Source organism: Sparus aurata, chromosome 7, assembly GCF_900880675.1.
Source record: "Sparus aurata chromosome 7, fSpaAur1.1, whole genome shotgun sequence".
In the NCBI taxonomy this organism is placed as follows: Eukaryota; Metazoa; Chordata; class Actinopteri; order Spariformes; family Sparidae; genus Sparus; species Sparus aurata.
Genome location: NC_044193.1, coordinates 19,093,347 through 19,115,569, shown reverse-complemented (window position 1 = coordinate 19,115,569; position 22,223 = coordinate 19,093,347). Strand labels below are relative to the sequence as shown.

Here is a 22,223-nt window from a genome sequence, read left to right as displayed (position 1 = left end):
ACGGAGGAGACAGAGCAGTCTGAGAGAGGAGCAGGGAGCAGGAAGGTGAGGGCTAGAGGAGGACGGAGAGCTTCTGTCCTCCGTGGGAGGGATCTCCTTCCATTCACTCAATGCATTCAGGATTTTTTCATGCTGATCTATGATTGGCTAAGAAACGTAAAATGACGCGCTAAGGGAGGACGTCCTCCCTTACCAATCAACAACCAGAATATAAGATTGACAGCAGGTTGGTCCAATAACAGTTCCCAAATTTCATTCTCACGTTTATACAGCCGTAAACAAAAAATACTTCTATGTACCGTATTGACCCGAATATAGTACGAGGTTTTTTTTTCTTTTTTCGATTAAAATTATGTGAAAAGGGGGGTCGTCTTATAATCGGGGTCTAACCGTTGACACATGCTGATAGTTGTCTGGGTCGCTACGCGACCGCAACGGCAGATGGCGCCAGCTTATTGTAGAGACGTCACTGACACTGTGGCTGGGTTATCTGTCAATCACAGCGGAGAAGAAGTGACAGGAGATGAAAAATGGAGAAACGCGGTGATTTTACGGAGCAAAGTGGATCAAGTGTGGCAAGTTAACAGACATCTGAGGCGGAGCTATGATGCTGATTTTAGGATAATGAGATCAATGCAGCGGAGGCGCCAAACAACTGTCAGCCAGCCAAGAAATATGGAGTTACGGAGTGTAACGTCCGAAGATGGCGGGTCCAAAAAGATCGTCTGAAAACGCTAACAGTAAGAGAAAAGCTTATCGTGGTCCTCTAAGCGGCCGCTTCCAAGAGACTGACAGGAAGGTGTTTGAGTTTGTTACTGAGAAACAAATTTTGGTTATCAGATTCTTGAAAAGAGGGGTCGTCTTATTATCAGGGTCGTCCTATATTCGGGTCAATATGGTATTTTACAGCTTTCACTGCCCGCCATGCTCGGACAAGAAATATGGAGTTTTCAGCGATATTGGAATCGGTTTCAAAGGAAATATAAGCAAATTTCTGATAGAAAAAAAACTGTTGGGAGAAATCAGAGCGAAGCAGTCAGAAAAATAATTCATAGTTTTCGTTTCGTTCGTCCTGCTGGAGGACGTAACGTTAGCGGCACGACCGGGCGATTGTGATGAGTGATGTGTGTGATGTCCTGTGCTGTCCTAAAGTATGTACCTTGATTGCTGTGGTAGCACAGTGAGTAGAGCAGGCGACTGGGGATCAAATTCCGGAAGGGGTATACAGTGGTATTTTTTTTGTCTTGTATATTAGCCATTTAATAAAATGTTTTTTAAAGAATTCTTATAAGTCATTGTTTTAATTTCTTAGTTTTCATTAAATATAAGAAAGTAGGGATAAGTAGTTGACTTGTATAAAATAACATGACACCGTGTACTGGTTTTCCTCCTGTCCTCAATTTTTTCAGTCACCAGCCGCCACTGGTCTACAACCAGCAGGCGGTTAGCTTAGATAAGCACAAAGACTGAAAACTGGCACAATCAAAAATAGTGCTGCAATTTTCCGGCTAATTGCAGCTTTCACGCTTTGTCTTTTCAAGAGATGACAGGTGACTTGACTGGAAAGCAAATTTTGTCACCATTGTTTCCCATTCCTTGTTTTTGTGCTAAGATAAGCTAACCACCTGCTAGCTGTAGCTTAATATTTTACGAACAGACATGAAAAGATCAATCTGTCTGTATGAACAATGCAAGCCAGCAGGTGGTAAACTCATTTAGCACAAAGACTGTAAACAGAAGGAGAGAGCTGTCAGTGCTGCGGTTTTCAAGCTAATTGTCTTTTTACACTTAAGTTTTTGTACCAATTATATGAGATATAACTGTTTTTTTATAATAGTTAAACAGTGCCAGACTAGCTAAATTCCCCCCTTTTCTGTTAGATAAGACTTTTTTAATACCTCAGCGAGGAAATTCCAATTTTTGTGCTAAGCTAAGCTTACCACCTGCTAGCTGTAGTCTTCTAATTTCCTGATGTTAACAGATTAACAGATGTTTAAATTGCATCTCTCTGTCACTAAGCCAATGGGCTTACATTCGCTAATGTAAAACTAACTCAATGCAGAGAAAACAACAACAACACACTATCATATATAAATGAAAGACAAGAGAAGCAGTGAGGATCACTTTTCCTCCTCTATGGTCTATTAATTTGGTGAGGTTAATCATTAAATATATTGTCTTTGTACTGTTTTCAGTTGAGTTTATGTCAAAAAGGGAAAGTAAAGTATCACATCCCTTCTTATTAGTTTTACACTGCGCCCCAACTTTTTGGAATTGGCACTGCAATTAGCCCGTTACATCCCTCAGGGACAGCATTTGTATTACCCTCAATATTTTTAAAAATAACACAAAATAAGGAGCTTAAACCAAAGCCAAAGCATTTCAAATGTGATCAAGCCTGGGCAGAGATTACAAAATAATAACACTGTAATGCAGTATTCAGGGACTGGAGAATAAATATTGTGCTTGTGTAGTTTTTTGTGCTCATTAGGAGGAAGGCAGATTAGTCAACAGGACAAATGCTTTAAACCACCGGATTTTTATTGCTGACAACATAAGCCAACTAAAAGGTGTTTTTTTCTCTGTGTTTACAGCTGAATTAGATGTAAAAATAAACTCAGGAAATCCATTAAAAAGGTTAAAAGAGGGACAGTTAAGTACTTAAGGGAGTATTTTCTAAGAAAATGGATTTTTTGTGCGTGTTTGTGTAAGAGGAAGCGTTTCATTTGTGCTCGTCAACGAGCGCACAGCTCCGTGACAATGACAGCCGAAACAGGAAGGAATTGAAATAATGACCCTGCATTAAACCTCTTCCCCAGAAAACGTCCACATACCACAGAGAGCAGAGAGCTGTGATTAATAGAGGCAGCAGCAGCAAGAGAAGTCTTTTAAATCCCTTAAAGCTTGACACAAGTCTGTCCCTCCAGCAGAAGATTATTACAGACTGACACTGGCATGAAACAAATCTGTTTAATTTACAGCAGAGCTCTCCCTCTCGTGATCACCGCAGCGACGGGCTTCTTCTCCTGATTGTGGTTGTTATGGTTGCAGTACGAAGCCCTTGGACCCTGGATAACCATTATCATGACACAGATGCCAGGTACTAAACTGGATGGTATTGTTGCAGTGGCATTGTGGATTTGCACATGAGTTACCCAATGCAGCTGAGGGAAAATTAACTTCAATTTCATCTCTGGGAAAATTAAAAATGAGTTGGATTAAAGGCACAGGCATTTTTGCTGTGACTTATTCTGAAGTAAATACTGAGTGCACAGTGTTAGTAGCTGTAGAAAAATTATACCATCCAATTAACTTGAAAAAAAAAAAAGAAAAAAAAACGGATTGGGAGTCTGACTAACTACCAGCTAATCAAAGATGGACAGGAGGTGGAGGGTGGATGGAGCTGGAGCTGAAGCGAGCCTTGCTGGAAGCTACCAAGCTAGCTGAAAGCTATCTGTGTTCCCACCAAAAGAGAAGAACATTTGGCCTCACATTAGGCATGAGGTTGATCATGGGACCATTTGTTCAATCAAGTTACTTGTGTGAGGCAGGTTTTTTGCCCCCAACAGCCAGAATAGCCTGAACACAGGGTGTGCGTGTCCAGTGTTCAGGTTTGTCTCTACTTTTGTCCAGAGTAGTGCTCACCCACCACCAGACACTCTGTTTCTTTCTGTTATCCTGCAGGGCCTTTTCTTTTCCTTAGCTCCTTGGCTGCACATTCATAAAAGTAAATTGCAATCACAGTCAAATGAAGAATTACAGTGCATTCCATTGGATTCCGGCACCACAATGACTCATTGCTGCAGACAGCTTGGGAAAGGAGAGTGAAGACAATTTGACTTTGCGCCCTCCCTGTTATAATACGTCGCTGCTTTGTTTACGGCTTGTTTCTACTCCCAAGTGGGCAAAAATAATTGAATGCAGCTTTAAGTAAAGGTAAAGTATAATTAGCTTATTGTTATGTATTTTATTCTTGGGTTATTACAACATATTAAAGTTGCTTGAAATGACGCTAATGTCAACTGCATAACTTTCAACCATCTAAGAGCTAAAGTCAAATATTATATTAAAGCCTTGAAAGATCTCTTTACTAATCTGTCTTTGAGAGCCAAATAAACAGGCAAGATTAGGAGTGTGTGTCCATGTTCCTGTTGTTAAAGGTCAGCTGGGAATATACTGGAGGAGTGCTGCACTGCCACAGTGAGCTCTTTCACCTCTGTAGCCGACGACGTTCACAGGCCGACTCTCTGACTGAATGTCCGGTCCTGGCTGAAAGATGGGCACATGGGAGAGCACCTGAGGGTGAACTGACACCTGAATAATAGATACATCCTCCGGTACTAAAGTCACTGACTCATTCACTGCCACCGGCATCATCAGCCATTATATAACAACTGCAAAGGCCACGACCAGTATAACAGGGAGGCAGTCTGTCTGTCTGTCTGTCTGTCTGTCTGTCTGTCTGTCTGTCTGCAGATGCTGCTGCTGCTGCTGCTTCTGAGTTGGCTTTTTGTGCTGACTTCCTGCTGGTGCATCGTAGGATTGAACAAAGCGCACAGAGTGACAGTTGATTAGACAGAGGGGGGGAAGTCTAAAACCTGTTTATCAAATCCTCTTACTCATACTGGAGTCACTGCAGTGCATTCATGTGTGAGGCCTGTCTGTCTTATGCAATCAGGGCACTGAGGTTTTGTTTTGGCTGGCACTGTGTTTTTTTTGCTGACCGGTGTTCAGGGGGGATGAGAAGAGGCAGTGACGTCATCCCAGTATCGGATAGTCATCCACTGTGGATAACGATGGGAACCGAGAAGGTGTGCCTGAGTGTTAAATTTAGATGCTGCAGAAAGCATTGATGTAGCCAGCAATCGAAGAGGTGGTCGCTCCATTACATCAGCAAACTCACAAGTGAGTTGTCTGGCAATTGGACACACGCGAGCAAAAAATGAGAGTTGCAGAATTGGAATGCAACTAAGCACATTTAGTTAAGTACATACAGTTTCCATTTCCTTCCTATCCAGTGAATAGCAGTTTCTGAAACTCTGAGGGAGAGGTTTACCTTCACGAGTTGAGATAATTCTCTCAAGTGTCAGGACTTGACGAGCTGGGAATGAGACTCAGTAATCATCTGTCCTGGATTGGACCTTTAAAGTGTTCACAATAGCTGGAGCTCAGAAACTGTCTCTTCAAACCGGCTGTCAGGATGTCCATAAGGTGGCAGTGGACAGTGTGAGAAAACAGATGTGTTTCTTGAACATTAAAGCATATAAACATCCTCTAATAGACACCCCCAAAAAAAGTACGAAAATAGAAATGAGCGTTACGTTGGACCTGTAACGCTTCTTCCACAACTGGAGGACCGCCGGTTGTGTCTTCATCCCCCGCTTGACAAGCAGCCTCTTGAGTGTGTGATCCATTATTCATGGCCTACAGTTGAATAAATAAAAGGCACGCAGTAAACAGCCCTGATCTAACGATGCAACGGGACACTTGAATCAGAGAAGCCAAAGGGCCACTGCGTTCAACTCTTTCTCGCTCTGCCACCCTCCTCCCGTCTCCTTCAGCCACGATATCCCCTTTCAGCGTGTCGTCCTCTGCTCCTGCTCGTGATCCTATCGACTGCTCTCCAGTTTGGAGGGTGCTGCGTCAGCATTTAATGCCCAACATTTTCACACTACTCTGCCCTGGGTAATGACTTCAGAGGTATAGCTTCTCAATTACATTCCCTTCCTGTATCATATAGCACTCGCCCCATTATAATGTAATGTTTCCAAATTTAGCACACTGAGAATTTTGGAAACCTAAGTGCGATTTTATTCAGATGCACTTGGAGAGCTTTCCTTGTTCCGTTCTGTTATTGCAGTATTTTATTCCCATTTCAAACTGTATTCCTGGGCTATATTTAATTATCAAAAATTCCCTGCTCCTTGTTTGTCAATTTTTTTTAAAAAAGACTCTCCACATGGCACCATTGGTATAAAACGATATTCAGGACTGCGCCCGTTCTGCTTCCACGCATGCTTTCCTCTCAGCCTCATTACTGCACTCCACTCCAAAACGCAGATGCAATCTTCTGTCTCCCCTGGAGCACAATCATTGCCGTTTGACTGGAGAGCTGTAGAGAAGACCTCTTCATCGCGGCTTGACGTGCCACTAGTGGCCACAGACACAGGCGCTGACAACTGAAAAGTGAGGAGAGGAAAAAAAAAAAACTGGAGCCAAGTGCTCAGCAAATAAGCCCTGTGGGTCAGCGTTTTAACCTGTCCACTCTGGTTTGATGGGCTCTTAGTAAAAATAATGAGAGGGACTCCGGGATGTGCACAGTATCAGTCATTTGCCAGAGACTGTAAGTCCTCTCTGCCAAATAATGGGTTCTGTGTTGACTGCTGCTGCCTCGCCTGCTGCACCTCTCTGACACGCTCCCAAAATGGCTCTGCAGCGAAAAGATGGAAAGAGACGCCGAGACAGAAACTGAACATGAGGAGAAGACACAGACGTACATGTGGCATGAGGGCTGAATACAGGATGTACTGCAGGCTGGAGCAGCAGCACATATATCCTCACCCCAATCTGTATTTGAATTCTGACACAGGAAGCCGAACGTTTTCAAGGCAGTGAGTCACTGACTATTTAGAGTCTTTTCCTGCCTTCTCCAGGGGAGCTCGTCTTATTGGCCGGGTGCAGGGGCACGGCTCTTATTGCAGAGACAGAGGATTATCGTTGTTTTCCCACATAGTTAATTAGGAGAGAATCATCTGTTTCCTTTGGGAGCAGCCTGCATGCATCAACTCCTTTATCGTTACCCTGAGGAAGGAATTAACAGGTATTAGACGCACATCCTGGGAAATGCTTTGTTGTCCAATAAATCTCTCTTTCATTCGCTCTTTCTTCAGAATATCAACCAAATTAGATCTTTTGTTCTGGCCATCTTTATGGTGCACCTGATTGCAGATGTGATATTTCCCAGGCGCAGCTTTAAATAGATCTTTAATGGGTCCTTGTCCTGACAGTTTCACCTGACAGAGGTAATTAGGGACAGTTATTGCAGCCCAGCTTGTAACTGCATTAGTGACAGCTTTAATTAGTGAGTGAAAACAATGTGTGCCCTGCCTCCTGATTACATCCATTGTTGATGCTCACGGCGCCTCGGCACAGGCCGACACCTGCAGCACTTTCCCTTCTCCTGATTTAGAGTAGTGGTCTCCGCCATCCAATGCTCACATGGCTGAAGCACGGCCTGTTGCTAAGCAATGGGAGAAGAAGACATGCCAAGATTACAAACAGCTTTGCTCTTAGTGAAGCATGTGCCATCCATGTGGGCTTTTTCTCTGAGATATCATTGTCGAGTGACCTTGTTTTATCTCTGCACTTCTGATCAAACACAAAACTGAAAGTGTTGCCATGGAAACCAAGAGCAGTCCAGTCTAGGCTAAACAAAGATTACAGCTATATATATATATATTCCTCTTTCCTCTCGAGACCATTCCTGCAATCTGCATGCCTCCGATTTCTGTCAAGCCAGAAGGAAGTGAGACCACAAGACGGGCAACTTGACCCCTGATCCAGCAGCTACCTGCGTCAGACACACTATAGTTTGACTGATTTATTTAGAACTAATACATTATTAATAATGTCTCTGGTGCAGGCTCTCCCAGTGTTTACTTGCATGACCAGCAGCAGATGTAAAACAATTACACTTCAGCCTATTAACACCTTTAAGCGAGAAAATGAACCATGAATTCATCAGGAAGCAGTTTTTTTTTAATGCGTAACAGACAAATGGTGATTCCTCATCGTGTGTGCTTACAAACCATTCAGTATTTTACATTTCAATTAGATTAAAGTGGCTATTACCAGTATTTTTTATATAACAATGTATCAGGTGACTGTGTAAACAATGTGACAACGTGAAAGGTGCCATTAACTGTGATGAACCCAAAGACCCACTGAATGCAACGGATCAGACTTTAACATAAAGTCTGACCCTATTCATTTGCTCCGAGGTGCAGGCAACTGGATCTGCAAGACACAGTGAGATTCCAAGCAATGCAATACCTTTAAACTTTAAAGTAAGGTTTATCGTATTTTTAAGCTAACTTCCTGTCCAGTTTGCGGTTTGCAATTCCTGATTATATCCTGATTGGATAAAGTGGGCAGGGATAGTGCCCAAACACTCTATAACAGTGACTACTGTTGAGTAAAGAGCTATTTATGATGTTATGATTTGTTCTTTTCTGGCCCGAGACCCATCCTCCATCCAAGTTTTGAAGAAATCCCTTCAGTAGTTTTTGTGAAATTCTACTGACAAACCGACTAACAAACCGACTAACAAACCGAAGCAAAAACATTACCGTCCTCGCTCTCATCAGCAGCTGCATTCAGCAATGAAACGCCCTAAAACAAACCCAACTGTACTCTAAACAGGCAGGTAGCAACTAGCTAGTGGAGCATCTAGCTTCTGAGGAGCCTGAGATTTTCCTCAGCAGTTGGTAGAGACCACAAACTAAGAGAGGAGACTCCAAATAAACGCTAATGTTGATCTGCATATTGCAAATGTTTGCGGACAAGGTCATCATATCAACTTCAAGGTCGATGATATATGTCAGCGCTGTGTTCACAATGTGTTTCCCTGGCTCTCAAGTGGCAACTACATGTTCACAAATGCAATTAGACAATAAGAGTGATCACAGGCATGTGCAAAAATAAACTTTTTGCGTTCGTGTCATGTGGTGGACCCAGCTGCAGGCCTGATGCGTGCAGCCAGCATGTAGTCGAGTTGCATCCAATTGTGAATGTTGTGTAAACCATTCAGCTCGGAGACAACAGTGTGTGTGTGTGTTTACCGTGTCAGCAGAGAGGCCAGGTGGAGAACAGACAGAGAGCGGGCTGAATGTAAACATCATTTACATCTGTGTGACGGGCTTTAACACTGAAAAGATAGCGCTGGTAATCCTCTCAGGCGGAGAGTGAGGTTAATAACTGGGAGCGTGTTGTAACCTTTGTGTTATGAAATACGATCGGGTCATTTCAGGCGAAGAAACTACTTCCTGGTTGTTCGTGTGCCGGTCATGAGAGTCACTTAACAATTATGGAGCAGGGAAATACATTTGGTGAGTGATGTCTAGCTGTGTTCATGGAGAGTCATCGAATTAGTTTATTGAGACATCGATCTGCGCTGGAAGCCCCGTTTGAGCAGGTACACAGAGATAAACAAGAGACGGCAAGGCCACCTCAGATCTGCCACGGAGACAAAACAGTCAACGAAAGGCCGCAGTCAGTTGCCAGGCAACACTATCCCTATCACAGCAGGAAGTGGAGTCGAACAGAACATTAATCACTCTCGGCTCCATCTCACAAGAGTCACTGTGCTACAATGCTGCCGGTCAGACAGAGGTTTCACAAGTCAAATTTCCTGGTATTACACTCAAGGCCTGGTGAGAAAGAGATGTCTCCAGGTATTCTTACATAATTAATGGAATACATTTCTGGGAATTAATATCATATTAGTCCCATTTTTGTCCCAAACTTTATTGCTCAACTCGAGCCTGAGTTTGAAATAGGGAGGACGTTTACTGTCTAAAAGCACTGTTTGTTTACAGAGGGAAACCTGTTTCAAAGGGTTTTTTAATGCTTGTGCTTGGAGCGTTCATCTGGCACCAAATTCCCCTTTAAAAACAAATTGCGAGGGATGCCTGCCTGCACTCGAGCCTGCCTCAAATCTGTGTGCTGCACCTGCCAAAGCACATATTTTTGAAGACAAACCCTTAAAAAAATGTCTGCAATCATGTATATTCCACCAGGGTTTGTCTGTCTCACACAGGTGGCACCCAGACAGAGAAGAGATTGAACCTGATGTCTGCTAAAGCCAGATGACATTCAAAGAACGATGAGGCACAAAAGGTCACAGGTCAGCTTTTTCTTCTCCTGACATAGGTAATATCTCTGGAGAGGGTTGCACTCATTCATATATCTTTCTATAATGAGACAATACTTCATATGACATTAAAAATGATCCCCTGTTGCTATAATCTTCATTTATTAAATGATTTCTGGCGTAGGAGGCTACGCTGGTGTAGCAGCTTATTGGCAATGAGCAGGGTTCTCACAGCTTTGCCAAAGCCAGGCTCGCTCGTTCGCTGCAGCAGATCTGTGAATTGAGGAAAACCCGAAAAAAAAAAATCTCTAAAAGCAGCATGTGGGTGGATTCACTTGAGTAAAAAATGACAAGGTTTTCCCCGCTCAGTCGGCGCTCATAAACAGACCTAATCAAACACATAAACAGAGTCTGCAGACTGAGCGGGGAACGAGCCGTGTGAGGAAATCATTGTTGGAATGGCTGGACAGGTCGGTGGCCGCACGCCTACCTGAAGCACTCATCCACAGAATAATGTTCTGGTGTTTCTGATGTTAATATTTAAGGCAGATTATGCTACCTCGGTTAATCAGCAAGTAAATACCCACAGAAACAATATAAATTAAGGCTGTCGCTGCAGCTTCCAAGGCTTTAAACTGAGCTGCCAGTGAAACAATTCCATCTTTTCTGAAGTTGGCCGCTTGCTGTGCACATTTCACTCACGAGGCCTGAATATAAAACGGCTTAATTGCGGCTGAATCACCGACCTATCAATCACAGACACACTGACAACAGATACGACATGTATAACTCACTCTCGTCTAATTAATCAGCCAAAGATAGCCCGGTTTATGAACAGGGACCCACTATGTGTACGACGAGGAGTACAAATAGTGGCGGGAGTCAGAACATGTAGTGAGTATTAACATATTCAGCTGTCGGATTGGAAGATGGACTGTGAAGATGAAAATGTGTCACAGCCTAGTGTGGCCACATTCAGCTACATGTAAGTGAATATTACAGGGAGCGTAAAAAGAACATCCAACTGCCTGGGTGTTTGTCTCACCTCCTCATGCCAATTATTTAAAGATTAAACATTCACAGATATTCAGGAAACATCGTTTTAGCTGCATCACCTTTGGGAGACCACGAGAAAGCAACATGATGTCTTTTCATCAGAACATAAGGAGAGTGATACAGTGATCAAGATCTATATTTTGTGCATGTATTTACAGGCGTTAAAATATAAATGAATATATAGTTTGACTATTTGAAGTAGTGCTGAGTCAGGTGCCTTCAAAGTTTTTAGGCAGCGGATGTCTCAGCTGATAGAGAGAATAAACTCAGGCTGTAATAACAAGTAAGGCGGCGGCGATTTAGCACGACTGATGTCAGCATGTTAGCCTCGACAAGACATTTTTCTTAAGTGGAGGGTTTGTCAGAGCCTCTTACTCGTCCTGGTCCAGACCTCCTGTGTTAGCAATGTAAACACCCCCTGTACTCCTGTCTCCCAGTTTCTACTGCTAGCTGCGCCGCTAACTGGGCTGTTTAGCTAACGACAGCCACAGTTGGCAGCAGTTAGCGGTTACTCTGGTGATATGCTGCCCCTATTTGTTTTTCATATGACAGGTGGCCGATTGCATCTTATAGATTGCACCTTAAATATATGTATATTTTTTACTGAAACCAGCTGCATGAAACCTGATTAATTGCCTCCAGTGTTGTCACTCAGTGGCTAAAATGGTTAAATTTGGAGTAATGTAGGTGTAAAAAAGGCAATGATAATTTGTTTATCGGTTGGAAAGCGGGCTGCTTCTCAAAACCTGAAGCCTATTATACCCACGATGCATCTCGGCCTCGCAGTGACATCACTGGAGGCGATTATTCAGATTAATTGCAGCTTCCTCTGGAGCCACAAAAAAGGTTTTACTACTTTTTCCACATAAACAGTACTACCCTACCTGTAAACACCTTCATTTGTAAAAACTGGTGGCATTACCCTTTAAAATACACATTAACATGAATGTAACGTATTCTAAGCAAAAAACAAATTCAGTCAAAACATGCTTTAAATTGTTAAAATTTAACTTGATATTATTAAACAATATTTTTTTTGACCCCCCTGCTGTAACTCCAAGGACCTCCTCGGAGTCCTGGACCTCCTGTTGAAGTACTAGGTGCTGGGTGAAAGGTGAAAGGGTCACCAAACTCGTTTTTCATTTCCCTTCCTTGCAGCAAAATATGTGTCAGTCTGACCAATAGGTTGTTGGATTGAATCTTAACCTCATGCTTCATGGCATAGTTCGTTTACTACAATAGACTAGTTAATAGCGACGATGAAAATGTTAAACTACAAGATATATATAGACTATCTCTTATCCTACAGCCATACACTAATATCAGCCTTTATAGGTGCTTCTAAATGGCGGTATTACATTTCCTTGACCCGCTCGCCCCCCCTCACTTCCACACGGGGTTTGTCAGTTGTGCGTCTTCGGTGCGTCTTTTCGGTAAACAGCGCCTTCTGCTTCTGAGCGCGCTGCTGCCGAGAAAACACGTCAACCACTGCAGCAGCAGCAGAACTGCACGCAGTCCGCAGACGGCCTACGAGGACCTACAGGGAGGCTCTTCAGCCACAGTCTGCTCTTTCTTAATTATGTCCATGGCTGCTGATGAGAGCAGACGGGAGCCGGTGCCGCTCAAACTGCGCCAATTACCTGCGGAAGGCGGACGCGCGGCGCTGCGTACACGGAGCAGTATGCTGCGTTGAGAGCAAAGACAGCTGATTGAGACAACAAAAAAAGTCGCTTAATCGGTTGATTGTCAGTCGTTAAAGGGACGCGCGTTGTCTGCTCTTTACGTAATCGTTTCTGCGTAATTTTGCACCGGGTACTGGATGGCGCGTGGAGCGGGATTATTTTGGCGAGGATCTCTGTAGTGCTCTCCCTCCTCCCCTGCATCCGCCGTTGTCCTCAACTGCAGACACAGACTCATCCAGACGGGCACTATCTGCGTGCAGCAGCGCCGTAAACAGACGAGGAGCTGGTTCTTGTAATCAGACCCGACATCGCTGCATCCCGGTTTGAAGGTAGGCGGCTCTCCTCGGCTTCCTTCTCCATCTCTCGGCACACGTTCCCCTGTTGTGCTCGTTTGTTTTCGATCAGAATGGTGCAATGCAACGTTTGCGCGGCTCCTCCACACACGGACGAGGAAGGACACCTCAGAACATGACATAAACGTAAACAACTGCATGGTTTCACACTGTGGTGGCTTTTTAAAAAAATATATATTATTTACGTTTCCTTCTGCATGTTTTAGTGTTACACGGTATTTTTCTCTGTGCGAGAGAAAAAGGGAGGGAAAAGGGACGAGGAAGAAAATCAATGCGTGTCTTCCAGGAGGAGTGTGAATGCACATGGGTAAGCGTGAGTACCGTGTGTGTGTGTGTGTGTGTGTGTTTTTACGCATTGTGCAGAGCAAGAAAGTTTATACAGTGTAGGCTGCAGAATATATTTATGTGTGAGGGAGCTGTGGGCAACACAGGCGCAGAGCTACTGTACATGTCACACTGCATGTTCACATGGGTGCAGAGGTGGGAAGTAACTGAGGACATTTACTCAAGTGCTGCGTGCCCAATACAAATAATTCACACCACTTAAATAGGGTGACTCTGCATCTTACAGGGAAACGTTGCAGTAAATCCACGACTGCAGCTTCTGTGTTTGCATATTATCCTTTTACTGGCAGGGGGTAATCTTATTATGAAATTGAATTGAATTATTAAAGTAATTCTATTCTATTCTATTTAATATGCACTTCCGGAGTTTTCAGCACCCAACACATCTATAAACAAGTTACACCAAGAGACACAGCCATAAAAGTCATCATCCCAAATGAGTACAATCACTTCAGTAAATAAAGGCAATTGAGCAAGAAATGTTAAGAGCAATATCTGTCGTTGGAAAATTAGCACTTACAATATGTTTGTGTCAGGGGATCATAATGTTGTATGACAGATGGTGACAGCATGTGAAACAGCAGCAGCAGCAGTTAATCTAGTTTGTCCCATATTAACAGACTTGTTCGGTGTGGGAGTGACAGCAAGTTCATGTGTTTTGAGTTGTGGAGGTGTGGCAGCCCCTTTGTTTACATCTGCAGCGCAGATTGTGTCCATGAAGTAACATTTTAAATGCAGGACGTTTAGTTTGGGTGTTGTTTTGGATACTTTCGTGCCGTATGTCTATATTTGTAGTATGATATAAACTTCTAGATCTATCTATCTATCTATCTATCTATCTATCTATCTATCTATCTTGATTTCTGGGACCAATGCTGATACAAGTGAATAAAAAATTATGATTTCTTGTCGTATTTTGTACTTACGATCCCTAAAATGTGGTTATTAAACACTGGTGACAAAGCTACGTTAAACGGTCAAGGTATTTTTTACAGTTTGACAATAAACTTTATCGTCTAAATTGACAGCAGTGTGCTGAAACTTTAAATCTGACTCGGAATTAAATAATTATAAATGACACCAAACATCATTCCCTGCATTATAATCTGGAAAAAAAGCTTTCATGCGGGCAAACATCTATCTATCTATCTATCTATCTATCTGGACGTCTATCTATACACACATTTTTGCACAAATAACTTTATTCATAATTTTGGGGCTTGCTGGATGAGTATTGAATACACTTGGCTTAACATTAAAGCCACAGGGAGCCCCGTCTTTCCCTTTTTTATTTATGTAATCTTTTTTGAATGAAGTTTTAAGCTTCACTCTTGGACTAAAGCTTGTTTCAAGTTTCTCCATTCTCTGTTGCATGGGATTTGCCAACAAAATGTGGTCAGACACTTCATCAGACACTTGTGACGAGTGACACAGTTGTGAATGAGGCAGGATATTTTACAGTTTAACAATGAACTGTATTGTCCAAAATGATATCACACTCAGTGCATCTATCTATCTATCTATCTATCTATCTATCTATCTATCTATCTATCTATCTAATATTCACTACAGTATATGTCTAATAATAACCCATGTGTCTGCTTTTTTTTCCAGCCGACAGTCAACAATGCCTGGGAATCCCTCAGCTGCTCTCCCGTGCTGTTGTCTGAGAATGAGATCGTAGTAAACCTCTCTGGGATTTAGATCAACTGCTAGCATGTTGCAGCCCTCCACCGGAACAGGTGACAGCCTGTTGGAAACATTACCTCACTGGAGTAAGCGTCCGAGATGGGCCCTCTCCCTCGCCCTCTGCGTGGCTCTCCTCTGGCTACCAGGGGCAGCGGGCTCGACCCTAAACTGCCACAAGACGTGCATCTGCGCCTCGAACATAGTGAGCTGCTCCAAGATGAATCTGACCATCGTCCCGACAGGTCTGCCACTTTACACGGCCGTGCTGGATCTCAGCTATAATGAGATAACGCGGCTACGGTCCGAGTGGACCCCTGTCAAGCTCCTGAAGCTCCATAACCTCCTCCTCAGCCATAATGGTCTCCATTTCCTGTCCTCGGAGGCGTTCATATATGTGAAGCACCTGCGCTACTTGGACCTGTCCTCCAACAACTTGCGGCAGCTGGATGAGTTCATCTTTGAGCCTTTGGTCAACCTGGAGGTCCTCTTGCTGTACAATAACCACATTTCCCAGATTGACCGCGCAGCCTTTATTGGCATGCTTAACCTTCAGAAGCTCTACCTTAGCCAGAACCAAATCTCCCGCTTCCCCGTGGAGCTGGTCAAAGAAAAGTCGCGCCTGGAGAAACTTACACTCCTGGATGTCTCCTCCAACAGGATCAAGACGTTGCCCATTGATGAGCTCCAGGTGCTGCCTGCCTGGATTAAAAATGGCCTCTACTTCCACAATAATCCTCTGCTGTGTCACTGTGATCTCTACACACTCCTGGCCCACTGGTACATTCGAAAGCTGAATTCCGCAGTGGACTTCAAAGATGACTACACATGTCTTCTGCCTGCTCCACAAAAAACCCAAGTTCGAGTTTTTGAACTCAGCGGTGACTATATGAACTGCAGCACCTTCGTGGAGGCAGATGAAGAGGCTTTTCTGGAGCAAACGCTGATCCTTGGCTGCGACACCAAACACAGGGGCATGTCAAAGACCTGGATGATGCCTGGTAATGTGATGGTGACGCCTGGAAGCAACCAGACAGCCAAAGTCCTGCGAGACGGGAGCCTGCAGATAAGTCCGGTGAGGTCTGAGGACGCTGGGACCTACACTTGCATTGCGATGAGCGAGGTCTTCAATGAGACCATCTATATTGTGCTGAAGGTTCACAATTTCACCATGCACGGGAACGGGGAGACCCTGAACACAGCATACACCACCTTGGTGGGCTGTCTGGCCAGTGTGGTGCTGGTTCTCATGTACCTTTACCTGACACCGTGTCGATGCTTCTGCTGCCCCTCCAAGGGTAAGGGTCGGGGTGAGGACAGCATCCACTCGTCCATGCTCAGCGTGACGCCTACCCACGAGGATCCAACGCTCAAGGCAGAGCTGAACAGGCACGTGGCGTTCATAGACTCCAAGGACTTGCAAGGCCAGAACGGCAAGCTGAACCCCAACGGGGATGAGGATGATGACGAAATGGATGCAGAGACTGGCTCTCTTATGAAGGGGAAGAGGAAGAAGTCAGTAGCAGAGTCCATCAGCTCCGTCTTCTCAGACACTCCCATGGTGGTCTGAGATGGAACTGGCAAAGAGGATGGATGGCACATGACTGGATGTATATGGTACAACGTGAGCCATCTTTTAGTTCCTGTAAACTGTGACTGTGACCTTGTGGGAGGAAACAGAGTAAGGATCTGTAGTTGCTGGCAAGTTGAAATAAGGATCTCAAAGGGATTTTTAAAAAAAACTGTCATGTTGTCGATAGGGACAACTAACAGGACTTTTCCAGCATTTTAATCTGTAGCACTTAATATTCATACTGTGAAGGAATGGCAGTAAACATGAACAGTCTTAGGAGAGTAAAAAGTAGACGATATATTGTTGATATCAGCACTCAGGAAGTGAACATTTAAAGTGTGAGGAATACATATGATACAATGCACAGGTAGAAATGAGATTTAGGAGAAACACATTACGTATTAAAAACATGGCTGGCTCATAATTTAAATCCAGTACAAGCACTAGAATAGACTGCATCTTAAGTTAGAGCTTAGACACATTTACCCCTCAGCACAGGGAGTCTTAGATAGACCGACGGCCACCAGGTTATGAGTACATCTGTCATTAGCCTTGAGTCACCTATACAGCAGCATGCCACACACCCACATCACATGAGGACCCAGACTGATGTGTGATCCAAAGGAAATGTAGATTTACCTAACATTTAGAAACCACACAAACATGATATTAAGAGGCCATCGCAGGTCATTCTTTGCAGTTACTTATTTGCACTCATATGTAGTTCATCAGACTGATCATTCTTTGTATTCATAGTCATATGTGTAGCGATATGTATTTTTTCTTCACTATGTTAAGTGATCAATATATATAGAGGTATATTATAAAACAGCTTGAGGCAGATAATAATGGATTGGATTTGTATGGCGCTTTTCAAGACACCCAAAGCTTGAGGCAGATAGTTGTTAATGAATGAATTAGAATAGTCATAGTAGTTTAGGTGCATTATGTAAGAATTTTAGTTTAAAACATTCAAATAGAGTGTGAGGAAATAACGGTTCTGGTGTTATGTCTAAGACGCCTACATAGTGTCTATATTAGCATGCTAGCCAGCTAGCCCTGGGCCCAAAAGCCTCATTCCCCCCAGTGGCCCAAAGCTCCTGGGCTAGTGATGTAAACACCAACACTCCCATGGTAGTCTGGCTAGCTGCACGGCTAACTGAGCTAACAAGCTAAGTAGACACAGTCATGGATTGTTAAAGAAATTCATTTAGCAGTAGTTAGCAGTTACTCTGGTGATACGCTTCCCCTTTTTATGTCGGGAGTATAAATTCAACAGGTGGCCAATTCTTTGATATTGCACCGTTAATCCAAAAGAAACGTTTAAAGCCTTACTCAATTAAAAACAAAGAACGCATCCTGTAGGTGCAGGGACGTGTTTTGTCTCAATTCTGTATACAGACAGCTACCGGAGTCCATACGAGGACAAATAGGCTTCTGTTATTTGTCCACTGAGGTGCCACTTACTGCAGAGTTTGACTCCTCCTCTTGGCTAAGTCATAGCATTTGCTTTTTCTCAGTCACACTATCAGGAAGTTGAACACCAAGCTAATGCTAAAAGCTGCAAGTTTCAGGTCATTTTGTTGTTCGCTGTATGTAAGATGTGCAGCTTGAACAAAACTGTGGAATGTGATGATGTAGATTTAAGTATTTGATCTTGCATTTGGCTCAGACAGAATATTAGCAACATCATGCTGATTTTAAAATGTAGCTGTTTTATCCCTGTGGCAGCTACAAAAGCTGCATGTCATATCAGCAGGTAAACATTAAAGTCTGCCACGTAATTAAACCTGAAGGGCTGCTTCAGACGATGAAGCTTATGAATAATGAATATGAGGAGGCTGTACATTTTTTGGCATGAGAGATCTGATTTCAGAGACAGAAGACCTCTTTCAACCTTCAGATCCCTCTTCTACAATTATAATTGGATCTATTGTGAATTCACTTTACCATTCAAGACACCTTGTATGATGTGCGTATTTCATTCACAAGGTTTAAAAACAGGAGACTCAACCAAGAAAGGGTGATTTGGAGGAACTGTGCCTTGTTGTATCATAATACAACAAGGCTTGCCCGTCGTAAATACTAATTGCCTCTTTTCGATGGGAAGCCGATTCCCTCGGCTTTCCATGTCATTGTCTCTCGGATCAGGAGGGGAATAGGTGTTATCATGAGTCACAGATCCACAAAAGCCATTCTCTGTGGCTCGCTCGAAGCTGACGGCCCAGATGTGTTTGCTTTGTTTGTGTACCGCCATCATTACGAGGCTGCCCTTCCCAGTTCAAAAGCAATCATTCAACCAGGCGATGAATGTGATGCCCTTTAAGTAGTCTGTAATTTGTTTATGAGGGAAGTGCCTGGAGCTTTTATTGAACATTTGCTCACCCAATGAGTCATGTGGTTGGAAGAGTATAACTTTTAGATTAATGCTCGATGCTTTTTAGTTTCTTTCTTTTTAGGACATTTATGTAAAATCACACACATCTCACAATTAAATGTCAGCGTGGCTCTCAAATGTTAAGATGTGCACATCTCTGGGTGCAACGGGTTTTTTTTTTTACGCAAAAATCAATGTTATATTCACAGTTGCAGTGAGCACCACAGCATCTCATGTGTGGGTGAGAAAAGGAAGTCACACTTATCAGAGAGGTGGTGCGTGAATCATCTCATTCCTCACACATAGGAATACCAGGTGGAGAAATAGAGAGCTACAAAAATACCACAAGACGCACTTAAATGCAGCCACATTTAGCACTGCTGCAGAATCTGGCCCATTTTTGAGGATCCAGGCCCCCTAAGAATCAAAATTTATTAATCTGTTCTTATTGTGGGATCAAACTTAAACCCCTCAGATTTCAAGGCAGCATGAATGCCACAATGTGAAATGGCTAAAACCTGTGATCTTTGGCTGTTGAATAGCACATATTGAACTGCCGGAACAATAAAGAATAGCGTGTATCTGTCCTGCAGTAACCCAGTAGAACATGCTGTGGCTAATGGGCGGATCTGATCTGTACAGACAAAAACTAAGTGCTATTGCAAAGGTCCGAACACGGAGGAGAAGAGTGGCTTTGTTCTCTCCAAAGCAAATCTGCCTTCCTATATATATCTATATATACAGTATATATATGTATTAAGACTCACTTTTCTGTGTTCAGTATTGATTAGTTGTGTACTGCTATGTTCTACCAGTGTACTGACTGTATTCTTGTATAATCTAATGTTGTTGATCATTTTGCATTTCGTCTGCCGCTGTGCTACTGTTAGCTGTTTCAACATTCAAGTCTTGACTTAAATGTAAAATTTTTTAAAGCGGGATTGGGGTTTAGTTTTTTATTGAAATAGGATGTATTTTACACTCCGGTTAAATGACAAAATATATATTGAACATGTGTTAAAAACTGCATAGGAAGAGTGCAACTGAACATGATACATCCCTAATGGGCAGTGAGTATGTAGCCGCCAGTCATTTCCAGTCAGTATTTGACTTTGCTCATAAAGCCATAAAGAATTCAAGGAGAGATGACGGTGCTGTATCAGATTGGTGGCTGTGTCAGGATGTGGGGAGCTGTAGGTGAGTCCTACAACAGACGCTTTACGGCAATTCAAGGGACAATACGAAAGCATTTAAGTTGAAAATGTTCAAAAATGAATGGGGTACTAGCTAGTTTTGGGGAAGACATTTAAAATCAGAATTTGTATATTCACAATATTAATGAGGTAATAATTGAAACTCAGAAATATTTAGTTTTACCATCACTGAATAAACAAGCTGTTCTCAGAGGAAAATGAAACGATGTTGTCCTTTTATGATCAGTTTGTTTAGTCAGTCATGAAAACAAAGAGAGGTGTTTATGTAGTTTGTAAAAGAAAATCAGTCAATTTATTTGGTTCTTTGCCCCCAAGCTCCCAGTGCTAGCTGCACTCCTAACTGAGCTAACTAGCAAAGTGCAGTTAGCAGCAGTAAGCGGTTACTCTGGTTAGTATGAAATTGGCATTTTGACAATGGCTAATTCTTACATATTGCACCATTTAAAGCAACAACATTTAAAAGTATATTTTCTATAAAAGCTGGGAATGTATGAAAATCACGAGATCTCTCCACTCCGACCAATGAATTCCTGAAACACAGTGGTGGTTTTTGAAGACAGAGGCCAAATAAATCTTCTCAGGACTGTGTCAGTTTTAAGTTCTAATATAATGCAATGCTGTATTCACATTGACCACTGTCAAGGTTTTTAGATTTGCAGCATCAAGACGAATAAACCTTTGGTCTGCATTTACAGCACATAAAAAGTTTCCCGAATTATCATCTACAGATTGGTAAAGGAAGTAGTTTCCATTCATCTGACCACGAGGTAGCAATTATAATACAAAACAAACTTCCTTGATGCTGTGGAGCCAAGTGCTTGCCACTTATATGGTTTGCCACTACAAGAATGGAGCTTTTAACAGCACTGAAAGCCCTGAGTTTATCGACCGCAGCTTCAGAGACAAGTTGATCCGTCACCGTCATAAAATCTGAAAGGTCTCTAGCTAACGTGGAATGGCTTTGCATGGTACGCTTAAGAGTTTCTCTGACTGCAGGATAGGTGCAACCTAGTAGGCAAAAAAGATGAAGAAAACTAATATATCATTTGACTAAATAAAAGATCAAGATTTACACTTTGTTCTGCCTCCATTTTTTTTACCATCGTTTCTTTTGCTATTTCCAGAAATCTTTCTCAATAGGAACTTCTGTAGTGACTTGCCTCTAAATCTGTGTGGCTCGTAGAGTATTTTAAGGACAAAGCTGTGATGTTTTGCCAAATTACTATGACTAATGTTTGGGACTGCTGACAAAGTAAATATAGAGTTGACATTTTGGGAGACTTTAGACACAACAAAATGTGTTTACTTGAATAGAAACTGACTGAATTTCAACTATGTGTTATCTGAGAGCTGTGTGGCAAGTCTGATTTACACATATGGAGAGTGTCGAGTATAAGTTCCCTGCAAGATATAAATGTAGAAAAGATTTATGATACCTCAGGTGATGTTTATTAACTGTTACCTGACCGCAGTATAACAGACAAGATAGGTTTACATACAATTTGTGCTTATTTAACTCCATGGAATTGGTTAAATATTCATCTTGCTGCTTTTTCTGAGGAGCAACATTGATGGTTTAACACCATCTAGTGGTTAAATGAGTTAGTTTGGGGCTGAACGTAAACATTGATATTTATTGGTCACTTTATTATGAAGCATTTTAGCATTTATTTTCAGTGGGGGAGTTTAAAAACAATCTAATTATTTTTGACTGTTTACTTCAACTATTCGACACGCTGGTGTGACTATGTCGCCCAGCTGGCCTGGGAACGCCTTGGGGTCCTCCCGGAAGAGCTGGAGGCAGTATCCGGGGAGAGGGAAGTCTGGGTGTCCCTGCTCAGGCAGCTGCCCCTGCGACCCAGCCCCGGATAAGCGGATGAAAATGGATGGATGGATGGATGGATGAACTTCAACTATACAACAGGAAGAAAATTAAAAACGAGGGAAGAATGTTTTTTCTTAATCGAGTTGCTCATCTTTATGACGCTTCATTCTGTGCAACATTCATCTGGGGTTTGGACAAGCATAACAACGGCTCCATGTATAAATCCAGGTGAAATTGTACC

General features: G+C 42.7%; 1 protein-coding gene across 5 annotated transcripts; it reads left to right on the top strand.

The window, feature by feature from the left end:
- The first annotated feature begins 696 nt into the window (after positions 1 to 696).
- amigo1 (adhesion molecule with Ig-like domain 1) lies at positions 697 to 21,229 on the top strand. Of its 5 annotated transcripts, XM_030423468.1 has the most exons (4): positions 697 to 740; positions 2,982 to 3,100; positions 9,818 to 9,904; positions 14,922 to 21,229. In XM_030423468.1, the coding sequence occupies exon 4, from the start codon at positions 15,025 to 15,027 to the stop codon at positions 16,561 to 16,563; it is 1,539 nt and encodes a 512-aa protein (XP_030279328.1). In that variant the 5' UTR covers positions 697 to 740; positions 2,982 to 3,100; positions 9,818 to 9,904; positions 14,922 to 15,024; the 3' UTR covers positions 16,564 to 21,229. The 5 variants fall into 5 exon arrangements, with proteins under 5 accessions (XP_030279328.1, XP_030279329.1, XP_030279324.1 ...); XM_030423465.1 differs by lacking the exons at positions 697 to 740; positions 2,982 to 3,100; positions 9,818 to 9,904 and adding exons at positions 12,949 to 13,088; positions 13,169 to 13,269; XM_030423469.1 differs by lacking the exons at positions 2,982 to 3,100; positions 9,818 to 9,904 and having other exon boundaries at positions 707 to 740.
- The last annotated feature ends 994 nt before the right edge of the window (positions 21,230 to 22,223 follow it).

What these genes read in the sequence shown, in the direction of transcription:
- amigo1 (XM_030423468.1), top strand. Translation starts at nt 15,025, where the DNA reads ATGTTGCAGCCCTCCACCGGAACAGGTGACAGCCTGTTGGAAACATTA.